The sequence below is a fragment of the Chinchilla lanigera genome, unplaced genomic scaffold (genome assembly GCF_000276665.1).
Source record: "Chinchilla lanigera isolate Chin_1 unplaced genomic scaffold, ChiLan1.0 scaffold00004, whole genome shotgun sequence".
Lineage (NCBI taxonomy): Eukaryota > Metazoa > Chordata > Mammalia > Rodentia > Chinchillidae > Chinchilla > Chinchilla lanigera.
Window position 1 is genome coordinate 21,344,473 of NW_004955405.1, and position 14,449 is coordinate 21,358,921.

General features: G+C 37.5%; 1 protein-coding gene across 1 annotated transcript in view; it reads left to right on the top strand.

Moving 5' to 3' along the window:
- The window catches only part of Tmtc2 (transmembrane and tetratricopeptide repeat containing 2), a 388,104-nt gene extending 374,637 nt beyond the window's left edge, over positions 1-13,467 (top strand). The window contains exon 12 of the mRNA XM_005374399.2: positions 12,144-13,467. Within this exon, the coding sequence (XP_005374456.1) occupies positions 12,144-12,323 (180 nt within the window). The 3' untranslated portion in view covers positions 12,324-13,467. The remainder of the gene's footprint in view (positions 1-12,143) is intronic.
- The last annotated feature ends 982 nt before the right edge of the window (positions 13,468-14,449 follow it).

Here is a 14,449-nt window from a genome sequence, read left to right on the forward strand (position 1 = left end):
AAGTGAATGTTCTTGTAGCACTGTCTGGGATGGGGTAGATGAAAGAGGAAAGGATTGAGCACACAGGATAAAAAGTGTCACAAACAAACCGAAACTAGTCATTTACTACCGCCTTGTGTCTGTCTCGTCAACTATATCTGTTTTATTTTATTCAAAGCTATTTTAAAAACACAAATACCGTGTTGAAACAGAATCAAAATGAATCATTTCTATTTTCTGTCAGAAGTTGCCCTGCCATGGCTAGATTTTCTGTGTTGTTTTCTCTTGCTCTATCTACAGTTTTGTAAATCTTTTTGCAGAGCTGCTTTAGTCAAAATATGACTGTAATCAAAATATGACTACAGAGAACTACTGTTTCTGGAATGAGTACTACTTGTGAGTTTTTGTTTCGGGATGCTATTTTGTGAAGCTCTTTTGGTTTATAACATTAATCTTGCATTTTTAATAGGGATTTTTTTGCCAAGTTGGTCTGGTCCCAGAGGGGTTAACGTCACGGATATTACAACGGACAGCTTAATCTCTAAATGAATTGAAATTCAGTCTCTTGTGTATGAGGGCTATACTTTGCACTTGGCTCTGCTCTCAGCAATCTAAAAAAAAACACTTAAAAAGAAAAAATTGATTTTGATGCCACCCACCAATTTCAAAAGTTCATGTACTGTTCTCATCTGGAATTATAAAGACTTGAAACAAGCCTGAAAATGCATCTTGTCTCATAGCCTTATATTCAGAAAAAAATAATCTACCTTATCCTCGGCCGCTCAGCCTTACTGTCTTCCTTCTAGACATACCTGATTCTTCTTTGGATGGCCTGAGTTTGTCTCTGTGTGCTGGACTATAAACCCCTGAGGGCAGTGAGTCCATCATGTGTGGAGTCTACTGTAGGGCTCACATCAATTCATAATAAAATTTGTAACTACCTCTTAAGTACGAAGGGCATAATTGAGATAAAAAATACATACTTCCTAATAGCTTGTGATAAATGCCTGGGATACACTAAAAGTTAGCTTAAGCCACACATGAATTATATATATATATATATATATATATATATATATATATATCTTGTTTGTTACTTATGTAGTGTCTGGAAGAGACCTTGACATACAGTAGATGCTCAATAAATGTTTGTTAAATTATATTGAGATTGGTATAAAATTTATCACTCCTAGGTCATTTCTTTCAGCTAAAGCATACAAAATTGTCTTCTTTCAGCAAGCATTAATTGAGAATTTGTTTTATATGTCAGTGCTTGGCACTAGCAATATAAAGACAATTTAAAAATTCAATGGATTTCTCACCCTCCAGCAAAAACGATACACACAGTAGCTATAATTCATTGCAGTAAATGTTGCAGTTAACCTATGTAGACAATACTAAGGGAACATAGAGAAGTAAGCTATGAATAACTTTTTGTGAATGAGCAGGGCTCTGTCAAAGAGAGAATGGAAGAAGGACTTTGTTAAAGCAGCAGTCTCTTAATAGAATCAATACTTGGAAATTCATGTGGCAGAGATAGAAGTTTCATGTGGCTCAGGCGGAATGGACACTGAGGGATTCTTTGAGATGCCAGGTTGTAAAGGATTTCTTAGGACGGTGATTGTGGATTACTTTTTTTTACAGTCACAAGTTAAAATCTGAAATACCATTTGTGTGTTAGAAAGAAACATGTTTGGGTTGGAGACAGATTGCAATAAGGAAGAAACTGAAGTTTGAGGAATCACAGGAGATATAATTTCAGAAGGAGATCAAAGCTGAAATTATATTGCACCAGTAGAAGTGGAAAATGGGGAGGTAAAATATGAAGCACCTTGTTCACCTTAAATTATTGTCTTATTGTCCTAAAAAGAGAACTAAGAGGAAAGCTAGAGAGCAAAATATCTAGAGGAAGAAAGAGGCTATAAAAATATTTTATTCTTCCCCTCACTAGGTAGGGGCTGCCATATTTCTCCACATACAGAAATCCAGACTCTGACGTAGTTACTATGAGACATTCATGGGATTCTTGCTGTCCTTCTCTGAAGCCTATACTATGGTTCCCCAGGTTTCTGCTCTCTCACTCTCCTTCCAGAGAAAATGAATCTATGTCAGGGAATCTCGTTGTACTTACTACAGATTTTTCTATTATAGCAAACAAGGTTCTGATTCTCAGCCTTGGAAAATAACAGGCCCACAGTCTTATGTAGGCTCTGTCCTGAGGTAGTGCAGGCTCTTGCCTTTCAAATATTACCAGGTAGTGAGAACCCTTACAAAGCTTATTCTGTCCAAATGTTAAAAACAGACAGATCATAGAAGAGAAAATATAAAAAGCTAGTAAACTTGTGAAAATGTTATTAAATGGTCTAGTAATGAAGGAAGACAAATTGAGCACATAATATAAAACTATTTTTATAATTTTCACTTCAGCAGAAATAAAAAAGCTAAGGTGTGGGTCATCCTTTTCATTGTTGACACAGAATATCTAACATTCACAATATAAAACAGGAAAGGTTTAATGTGACTCATGCTTTCAGAAGTTTCAGTCCATGGTTAATTGGCTTAAAGACAGAAACATCACGGCAGAAGGACAAGGGACAGCAAAGCTGTTCACTTCATGGAGGCGAGGAAACAAAGCAGAAGGGATGACAGAGATATTACCCTCCAAAGGCACACTCCCAGGGTCCGACCTCCACCTGTGCCCTACCTCCTAACAGCTCATGGAGCTATCACTGTCAGTAGACTAATCCAGTGATTATTATATTGCCCTCATGATCCAGTCAACTCTTTAGAAGTCTCTTAACATTTTCCATGTAGAAAAATATTTTTAGAAGTGCAGCTTTGCTGCCAAAGCCAGCATTCATTTAATTTTACATAAACACACTCTTTGAGGCTGAAGCAAATTTGACTGGTGTTTAATGCAAAAGTAAAATATAAAAACTGTTCTTCAGGCTATTTATTCTTAGCAAAATAAATGTTGCAGCCACAAACACCACCTGCAAGTGTTTGAGGGGGGCATGTGAAATGGCTATTCCAGTCAAGTTGACAATTAAGGTTAATTGGCATAGTTACTACCAGCAACCCCCTTAAATTAAATTTATGGAGGAGCAACAGTGATACCATATGGGACATGTTTCTATTTGGAACAGGACTAAAGCATAGAAATTTAAGAAGGGACTTGGAGGTCACCGTTTTCTAATTGGGGATAATATACTTGTACACTCTCAAAGGCTAGTTAGTAAGATCTAGTGGACACAAAGATTACCTATGATACAGCAATTCTACTCCTAGAAACTCTCCTACAACTCTGTACAGTGATGCACACAAGAATATGATGGAAAACATCAGACAGTCTCTGTTCCATCCCTAAGAGAAGACAGTCATTCAATGAAATTCATGTGAAAGAATCAGCCTTACATATGTCAAGATGAACAAATCTAAAATACAAAACAATGAGCTAAAAATTCAAGTTTTAGATACATATTAGGTAGAACATCATTCCACAGTATATGATAAGTCTATAAAATAAAACTTATAAAAATAATATTTGCATTTAACATGGGGATACAAATAATAAAAGTATAAAAGACACACTGGAATGATATATGCCATCAGGGCAGTGGTCTGAAATAAGATCATGAGAGATATTTGGGGCTTTCAATTGTATTATTAAGGTTTTTATCTGTTAGGTGAATATAGTGTTGGTGATATTCTCTGATTTTTATAAGCCTAAAATATGGAAAGAATAAAATCCTGCATCCAGCTTTACTTGTGTTGGCTTGTTTTCTCTATTAATTGCCATTCTATTCAGCTACCTATTCATCTTTCTTTCTATCAAAATCATTTCATTTAAATAGTCAAAGCAAAAGAATATTAAGGTTTAAACCAAGGTGGAAGAAGGAAGCAGGATATAGTTAGAAGGAAAAACATTTAAGAAAGAGAGGTGTCTGAAGCAATGACAAGAACTTACCATTTGGGTGTTAACATGTGCCTGTGTGTGAGAGTGGAGAATCAGGACTCTAGTGAGGCTAAAAATGGCAGTGATGCAGTGGAGGGGCATGACACAGGAACTGAGGAGACAGAGATAGTTAGTATTTTCTCCCGTCACACTATACTTTTCCTAAAATCATAGCCCATTATCTTAAAAACTGATTAAGCAATCATTTATTAGAGATCTGCCATATCTAAGACACAAATAGAGCCCTCAATTTAATGCATAAATGCTATTTTCTATTAATATGTTTCTTAAAATGTTTAAACCCTTAATTGTTAAGCATCATAATATAGTTGCTGCTCCAGTAAATTCAACTGAGTGAGCAACTTCAGTGCAGTTCAGTTGAAGGGTAGCTTGCAGCAATATTATTTCATAACTGTTTTAAAAGCAGGATCCATTAAAAACTTCAGAATGTGTAAAGCATTTGTTTGCAAATTATATTCAGAAGGAAAACTGAGGATTGGTTAATTTGAAATTATCCCCCCAAATGTATGGCATATTTTTTTTTTTTTTTTTTTTTTTGGTTTTTCTCCGGTACCGGGAACCGAACTCACGACCTTGCGCTTGCCAGGCAGGCGCTTTGCCGCTGAGCTAAATCCCCAGCCCGGCATATTAATTAATGACTAGGTTAGGGTGAGTTTAGTCATTCTTAAAAGTTATTTAGTTCATATAACAGAAAATATACACTGTTAATAGGTTAGTTCAGATCAACATGAGTAGATTTTTCAAAAATAAATGGATAAAATAGGAGGCAAATGTACTTTTAAAGTTAGAACTGTTGCTCAGTTGTCTCTAGCTTCATCTTTTCCATAGCATTGCTTGCCTGTTGATTGTCACTCATGAGAGAGGAGTGGTGTGGAAATACACACAGCCCACTTACTTCAGGGCTTTCCAACTCCTGTCCAATTATTAAACTGTGACAACACCCCCCTTTTCCTTTCTCTGGGACCCTCCAAGTCCTCTTGTCAAACTTTGGTGTTTTAGTCTGTTCCCAAGAAAAACATGAATTCCTAACTGTAGGCCCCATATGGTTCCACTGTTCCTCCTCCGTCAGTTTCTTTCTAAGCCAACATGATGGACTTAGGCCAGAAAAATGACTGTGTTTTAAACCTGTGTGTTCAGAATATCCATGAGCTCAGCTGAGATTGCTAAGCCTCAAAGACCTTGAACTAGAAGCAGACCTCCACAACCTTGTCTTGCTTCTCACTACCCCTTTAAATAGCCATTGTTGTAATTTTGTGTATTTCTTCCAACACTGGGGAAATAAGCTGTCTTACTTTTCTCTCATTGCTCAGAAAAAATACCTGATTCACAAAATTAAAGAAGAAAAAGCTTTATTTAGCTGATGGTTTGTGGAGATTTCAGTGCATGATCAGCCTGCTTCAAGACAGAATGGCATGGTGCAGGGGCAACCCTTCAAGGTGGCAGAAGAGAGCAAAATCAACAAGAGCAAAAGGGCGGGGGAATAATCCTCTTTCCTTCTTTTATATTGTATGCAGGCTACCCACCCACACCATCTCCATGCCCTCATCTTGCATAGGCTCAGGATGTTTACAAAGTAAAAGGACCCTGGCCCTCTGCTGAGTCACTTAGTTAACCTTCTCAAATTGATAGAATGTATCAACCATTACAGTCCACCTCTTGGCAACTTGGCAACCAGACACATTTCTTTAACTTGGTCTCCAGATGCAAATACATGCTTATTCTTATCATTTCACAACTTTACAATCCTTAAGAAACAGTATTGTCTATTATATTCCATTAAAACCATAACATTTTGGGGCTGGGGATTTAGCTCAGCAGCACAGCACCTGCCTGGCAAGCGCAAGGTCATGTGTTCAATTCCTGGTACCAGAAAAAACAAACAAAAAAACCCCCCAAAAAACCAAAAAACCATAACATTTCACCCCTGGTTCTCCAAAGACTCATGCACATCCCTTTATGCAAAAGACATTTAGTCCATCTTTAAGAGTTACCTAAGTCCTAACAGTTTCAGTATTGCTGAAAAGTCCAAGTCCCAGGTCTCCTCTGAGATTTAAGGCAAACTCTTAGCTGCAAGCCCCTGGACAAATGAAAAGTTAAACATTTCCAACATTCAGTGGTATAAGATAAACATTTTCAACCTAGAAGTTACAAACAGAAAGATACAAAAGAATGGGACCAAAGCAAATCCAAAATCCATCAGGGCAAACATTAAGTCTTGTAGTTCCCTGTACAGTATCCAACACAACCTATGGCAAGTTGTGAACTCCAAAGGGCCTGGGTGACTGTGCCTCTACAGTACATCTGGTGGTTATAGCTCCCATGTCTTCTCCCTTGGGTTTGATCTTCTCCCTCCTTATAGATTTCCTTAGATGATCCATGTTCCTGGCCTCTCCAAACTTCTGGGGTCTCCACTGCACCATTGGCTTCACTCAAATAGCTTCACACATTGCCCTCTCAGGGGCACACTGCCTGCCCTCCCAGACCTTCTGATATTGGGGAGGAAACCTTCTTAACCCCACAACTCTTGCATTCTGCATGCACCTAAAACCAGCACCATGTAGATGGTACCAAAGCCTGCTGTCAGATAGAGCAGTAGCCTGGCTTTTCTCTCTTGGCTGTAGGGGTCGACTCCCTAGACCACTGGACACTCTGAATCCAATTCTGAGGAACACATTTTCTATGCTGCCATCATTCTGGAACATGCTGCTCTGTGGCTTTCTCCTCAAAGAAAAGTCTTTCACCTTTGCAGTTTTTAGACTGCAAAGGGTAGAGACTTGCTGCTTCTTGTGATGACCTCAGGCCATCTTTTATATTCTCCTGTTCCTTCTCAGCAAACAAGATTCTCTCAGACCTATCTTTGCAGTACACAGCTTTGCTGGATCTTCCTTTCTGGCCAAATTCACAACAGTTTAAATCATCCTGCTAGGCCCTTTGCTTTTGATTCTCAACATCTGGCTAAAAACCCCCAATGGCAGCTATGCCACAGGCTCAACCTTTGACTGCCTTGAAATTTCTTCTGCCAGTTTATAATTAGTCCACTGCCCTTAATTTTAGTCTCAGGTAAAGCCTCTTGACCTAAGTGTAATGCAGACAAACTTTGTGTCAAGCTATAATACACATTGTCTGGAGTCTAATAACCAATACTTCTTCCAGCAGACGCACTGGCAGGATTTCTATCAGCCTTCTGGTCTTCTGAGCTCTGACCAGAATCTCCCACACAGAACAGGCTAAGGTGTTCCAGCTCTAGTCTTTCAGGTAACATCTCTGAACCTTTCTAAACTCTTCCCATAATCCATTCCCAAAGGCTCTTGAACCACATGGTTAGGTATAGTCACTGCAATGACTCCACTCCTGGTGCCAAATTCTTAGTTGATTTTCTCTCATTGCTGAGACAAAATACCTGATGCCCAAAATTAAGGAAGGAAAGATTTATTTAGCCCACAGTTTGTGGAGGTTTCAGTCCATAATCAGCTGGCTCCAAGACAGGGTGGCATTGCACAGGAGCAACACTTCAGGGTGGCAGAAGACAGCAAAGGCAACAAGAGCAAAATATGGGAGCATAAACCTCATTTCTTCCCTTATATTGTATGCAGGCTGTCCACGCACACCATCTCGGTGCTCTCCTCTTGCATAGGCTCAGAATGTTTACAAAGTAAGAACCCTGGCCCCCCTCCTGAGTCATTCAGTTAACCTTCTAAACTTTCCAAGTTGACACAATGTAAAATAACCACTGGGAAGAATTCCCTAGAGACTTGAAGAAAGACATCATGTGCTGTCTCAGTATGGCTGCCAGTCATCCTTTTTGATGTAAAGCATCTGTCCTCTTCAGTGGGACAAGAAAGGTCTGGTTCTCCTTTCTAGTCTGTGATGAAGGAGATGTTGTCTTTTGTTGTAGGGATCCAGAAGCCCTATGTTACCTGGCTGCAAGCTGTTGCCTGCCTCAGTGAACAGGCTGGAAACTCCATCAGCTGTCTTCAATAAAAGACAGTGTGTATGTGGGAAGATAACGCTAGATGTGGATGGGTTCCTCTTCCCCAGCCCATTAGTTACAGCTGGCAGATAGCAGTGACACTAGGATGTAATCAGACAGCCACCTGAAATTCTTGCATTCGATTATATGCCCAAGTAGTTTTTAAATCTATTTAGAAACCCTTTGCATGGTCTTATTTTCATACCCTCACCTAATAACATTTAATCCCTTTCAGCTTCTGTTAATAAAATTTCACTTGAATACTTACTAAATTAAATAATTGCATAACCAAGAGAAGATGTCTGCTTTACAAGGGGATAGATCTTTGATCTGACATACTTTGTTCTCTATGCTACAACCTGTTATAGGAAGTTTCATCACAAAAGCTGTAAAGTGATACAATCTTTGATCTAGAAGTGACCTTTACATCAGTGCGTCTTAAATTTTAATGAGCATACAAAGTACCTGAGGATCTTGTTAAAATTCACATTTCTTATTCAGTAGGTAGGACCTGAAATTCTACATTTCTTCCAGGTACCTGAATGATCCCCACGCTACTCTGAATTCCAGTTTGTGTGTCTAAGCTAGAAGACCTGAAGGCATTTAGCCCAGTGGGCATCTAAGGCCCTCTGAGCCACCACTGTGTAGGAGAGACATGACAGGCTTATTAAAATGCAAAGCCCCTGCCTTTGAAGAGACAAAACGGCATCCATTCTTTTCCCATAGGTGTTTAACCATCGCGTGAAATGTTTATGTCAAAATAACTTTCAAACCTGTTACCTAGATCAAAGATACTTTGTTACTTAGGCCTTTTAGCAGAACTGTTGGTAAGTTTTATCAGTTTCCATTCACTCAAATAAGGTGTTAAAATGAAGTTTTGTAATGCATGTTTGTAGGTTTTTAAATAAAAATTCTATCAATATAGACATTTACATTCAAATCAAAATATTATAACTGAACCTAAAATGCACATCTGCTTAAAAATACGGATGTTCTTAAATATGCTTGTTTTTAGTTTGCATGCTTTTACTCTTTAGGGAGGGCAGTTAATGAGTATATGTGAGCTTCCTTGAGATCATTTATCCCCAATATCTTCATAATATCAATTTATGATTATTCTTGTTTAATGAGTAACATACTGTTGTAGATAATGCAAAGTTAGAGTTATTAGAAAATCAGAGTTACAATTAGCATTCAGAATTCATTCATCAGAACAGGTTTAACTTCCTAATTGTGTTTTCATAGAATGATATTAAAATAATAAAATTTTATTCAGTCATTTGATGGCAGGAAGTTAACTCCCAAGGACAGAAGACTTCAGGCTGCAATTTTTAAAAAAGAGGCAAAGTGTATTTATGTGGCTGGGTTAGTAGACTTCACCATCTATTTTCCTAGCCATCATTTATAATCTTAACATCATGAAAGCAAGGAAGCTGGCAAAGATAGGGCCAGTTAGCAATGCCTCGGCATCTGGATTGAGTGTTGTGCAGGCAAACTCACAAGAAGATTCTAGTTTGTATCTTTAAAATGATGAAAAGGAGTAAAGGAAAAGGAAAAAGACATTTTTGTGTTTTATTCTCATATGATCTCTAAAGCTACCCTATGAAGCAAGTACTGTTATTACATCATTTGCAAAAAAAAACCTGGAGTTTAAATCCCTCACCCACTTGTTCAAGTGCACAGTTTACAGTGGTGGAGCTGGTTTTGTCCTGAGGACCTCTGACTCCATAACCTTTGAGTGTTTCTATTTAGCACTCTGCGTTGCAGTTCTAGATACAGACACGATAGGTACAGGCACCCTGGTAACAAAGTGATTCAAGAAATAATGCTGATCACACAGAGCCATCTGGTTCCTCTCAGCCCCATAACCAGGCTTCTTCTATTTCTGCGTGGTACGGAATGATCACCAACAGTGGTCCTCCCTCCCCGTTTCCTCTCTTCCCACTCAAGATCTCAGGAAGTCTGAACATTTTATCTCCTTAGCATCTCTAGTAATTCAGGCTATCAGCACACTTTCCATCCATTTAATAGCTGATACTTGATAATCATGCCAAGCACTGTGAGGAGACGTAATTCAGAAATGTGTCCCGGCATCAAAGACCTGAAGATAAGAATGGTGGTGTGGTATCAAAGTTCTTTTAGGAAGATGGAGTAGGTGGTGTTATTTTCAGTTCCCAGTGTGTAACTTGCCCCTGCACATTTAATTTAGAGCTATGTTTGTTTGGATTGGTGTTTAAAATTATAAACTGACCATCTTTATTTTTCTTGATAAGTAAGGAGTCATCTTGACCAAAAGATTTTTGAAGGTCAGGCATAGCTTACATTTGCAACATTATTTTTGGAAAAGAAAAAAGCATGTTGCACATAGCTGGGCATGGTGGTGCTTACCAGTAATCTTAGCTACTGGGAAGGAGAGTTAACAAGTTTGAGGTCAGGTAGGGCAGCTTAGCCAGACCTGGTCTCAACAACAAAGGAGTAGGGGCTGGGTTCATAGCACAACACTCTCTGGGTTTAATCCTTAGTACTAAAAGAAAGAAAAGGAGAGAGAGATAAGGTTTCAACCAGTAGTTGAGAATTTAAGAAAATTTTGGTATGCCTGCAGAAATATATAGTCATTGAAATAAAAATTATACAGGCCTTACAGCAACATAAATTACAAAGATGCATATGGTAGATGTCCAGCAAAGTAAGACCAGGAAAAGTGACCTTGATGGTTGTAGAGTATCTCCTTTGTACCATTCTGCTACATGGATTTGTTTGTATTTTTCGTATCTTTCTAACTTGCAAAGAAGTTGTTACTCAGTATTTCACAAGTGAAAGAATTGGGGCATAAATATGCGAGTGGACTTTTCCCTGAGGTCACAGTGATTGAGCAAGAGAGCTCAAATCTAGTTCTCTTAAAGCTCCAAATCTGATCATGTTTTCTTGCCCTCTTTTACTTTATCCTGAACTATTCCACCATGTCTCCAGCATTGTTTCAGTTCAGAAATAATCATTTTTATATAGTTAAATGTATTTAGCTAAAAAGTACATGTAGTAAAAATGATAAACTGTAAAAATAATTGATAATTATTGTAGGCTTTTGCACAAAGTTGAAGGACAATTAATAATTGACACTATCTGTAAAATGAAAGTCCGATCATAACATAAATATGTTTTTCTTCTCTCTGAAGCCTTAAGTATGCATTTATGGAACTGTGAGAATGCTAGCTCTTCACTGTTAGCAGGAATGGTACATGAACAAGACAGAAACAGAGTAGCCTGTATTTGTAGATGATAAGCACAATGTTTGTTTCCTTGGGAAGTACTCTCTTTGCTAACTAATGTCTGAAGATGTAGGGATGGAAACCTTTCACTTTTAAACTAGTACACCATAATTTGTACTTTTAAACACTTTAAAAAACTTTTTTAAAAACTTTCTTCAGTGATAATTTCATATTGCAGTTATCACCCATGACTGAAAATCTGTGAAAACTAAAACTGACACTTTACCATATTTTATCTATTTTGATATTTTTGACTTTAATATTTTATAATAAAAACGCTGCAAACACATTCCACCATCAGTTTAATAGCTGTTTAATGATAATTATGGCAAGCACTGGAAGGGGACATAATTCAGAACTGTGTCCAGGTGCATTAATTAGGAAAAAATTTTAAAATAGATCTTTTTTAGAAAGGGCCTTGTCTTGGTAAAACACTTAGGTTTGGAAAGTACTTTGGTGTTTATATTTGAATTTTTTCAGGGTTGTTACTCTGAAGTCATCAGTATAATTCAATAATTTAATTTTTTCTTACGCAATAATATTGCTAAGAAATGTTAAAAGTGGATAGATTCAGATTCTTCTTTTAATTTTTATTTTTGTCTTTCAATTTAAAAAGTTCTTTTCTGTCTGAATTGTTTCACCTGGAGCTTTTCTTTTTCAAAAATTTTAGCTGGAATAAGATTACTAGTTCTTTATATGTTACCTATACTTTTTCATTAAAGAAAATTTCCATTTCCTAGCTACCTGTCCTGTTTAAAGCACAGAGTATACATCAGATGTTTGAAAATTAGTTTTTCCTTTCATTATATTTATTTTGTATAAATTTCTAAATTGCTTCCAGCAAATACCTCTGGACAAAAAGGAACCATTTGCAAAAGTGGAAGATTTGGGTTTCCCATGCAGGAAAGCTTGACAGACTAGTAATTGACTTACTTCCTTTCCCTTGTTGCAGTACCCAGCCGCTCTAATGAACCTGGGGGCCATTCTGCACCTCAATGGCCGACTCCAGAAAGCTGAGGCCAACTACCTGCGGGCCCTGCAGCTCAAACCAGATGATGTCATCACGCAGTCCAATCTTCGCAAACTGTGGAACATCATGGAAAAGCAAGGCTTAAAGACTTCCAAGACCTGACACCGGAGGACACAAACCTCATCCTCCTCCATTTAATAAAGCTGGTTCAATTACCAGACAAAACTTTTCAACAGTGCTATGAAAAGAGCTCATTTTTGACTTCAGGACCCTTGGCAGAGGCCACTGAGGTCAATGAAACCACCTTGCTGTTGGAACAGCCATTAGCACCAAAAAAAGGAACATTGGAAACCTCCAGGAGGATGTAATTGTTACCCACAGACTGCAAACCAGAGCACTTAAACGGGATCTTTTGGCATTCTTTAAAGGGGGGGGGGGTGTGGTATCTAAATTGCAAATTTTGTTCATTTATTTGAAAGCTAACTTTGAAACTATAACGTTCCTTAAACACTGTGAGAGGAAGTCAGTGTCCTTTTAGCCACAGCAAACTATTGGGGTTAAGTGTTAATAGGGAGAAATGAAAACATAGCATAAACCCAGTGAGCCGCTGGTTGTCCTACTGCTGCTGTCTTCCCTCTTTGGGACAGCCTGCTTATCAGTTCCCAAGCTTAGAAAACTTCGGTTTGTTTGCTTGTTTGTTTGTTTCATACTGTGCCAGCATCTAGCAGCATCTGTACTTGTTTCTCAACTGGTCCGCATAATGTTTTATGATTTGAATGTCACCAGTTTCACACTTTCAGACTTCACTTGCTTTTCTTGCTCTGAAAAGGATATGGAGAAAAGAGCTAACACTTCACACTGGTGTTGGAAGAGGGGCTGGAGAGGGCTTATGTGTATCTGGTAGGCATTTTTTTTTTTTTTAAATGTCAGTATTTGTCCCCAGACCGCCTAGTAGAATTCATTGGATTAATTCTTTTGCATTAACCTTTTAAAATAGCTATTCTTGGTGCATCTGCACACTTAGTGTTCCTGTTCTGATAACTAACCAGTCATATTTAGAAAAGGTATATTGTGATTCCCAGATTTTGCTGGTAAAAAAGATCAAGGCTAAGGAGGGGAATATAGGATCATGAGTGCCACTGATTGTGTGTTTTGCAGGGCTGGGATGAAATCCTAACCAAACTCTACTAGGCGCATGAACATCAGTGCGAATAAATTTCCAACAAATTATTTTTATCTCATTTTGCCCTTCATGAAAGATGTCAAAAATAACTTCTTTTAACCTGCAATAAAGTATATAGGATTAGCCTGTGTGTGACTGGGTCTTCTACCAAGTGCTTTTCTGAGTTGAAAAACTATTTTTCACTAGTAAATTGGATATTTTCATTTATTATTTGTTATTAACCACTTCATTGATCTTTCATAAGAAAAAAAACTGTATGAGTTGAAGTCTAGAAAAACATGTATTGAACATTTTTGGCTTGCAGACAAACTTCACTACTAAAAGTTAATCTCATAAAACACCGGCCCATTTTCAACCTCTTCATAGAGAAATTAGCTGTACTATACCCTATTTATTTATTTATTATTCTACCACAGCAGAATAACAATGAATTTGATTCACTAAGCCAATTCTTCACAATTCAAAATTAGCTTTTTCTCCTTCCCTTTCACACTCCATGTATATATGATCACTGTTTCCATTAAAGGGAAGCTGGACGCGCAAATGCATTGTATTATTTTTTTTCCATTTTATATGTTTATATATCTGAATACAGTGGGATAAAGAATTTAAAGTAGTGTTCCTATGGCTTTAGTGTCTTTGTGAGAAAGGCAAATGTAGTGAGAGAGATTTTTTTGATGGCATTAATATGGAGGCCCTCCTATATTATGTATATTATTTTATAAACATTTCATTGAGGGCCAGAAGTTAAATTATAACTAAATCACTGTGTGAGCAGAATGATACTTAACATTTAACAACAACAAACCCGTGGTCAAACCAAAAGCGTGGGTTGAAGAATATTTTTCAACTTCTAGTGCATTGGCAATGACAAAAAGAAAAGGGATTTAATATAAGGCTATAAAAATAAATTCAGTGTCTAACATTTTATTTATTAAATACTTATGACTTATGAGGACTTCCTAGTCTTAACATTTTATGTCTTTTTATTGTGTTGTTCTTATTTCCAACATTTGTTTCTTAATGGGTTCACTGAATGCACAGTAGAGGCACTTCATGTGACTCAGTTCCCAAGAAGCATTAATAATTGGGCCTGTGTCATACA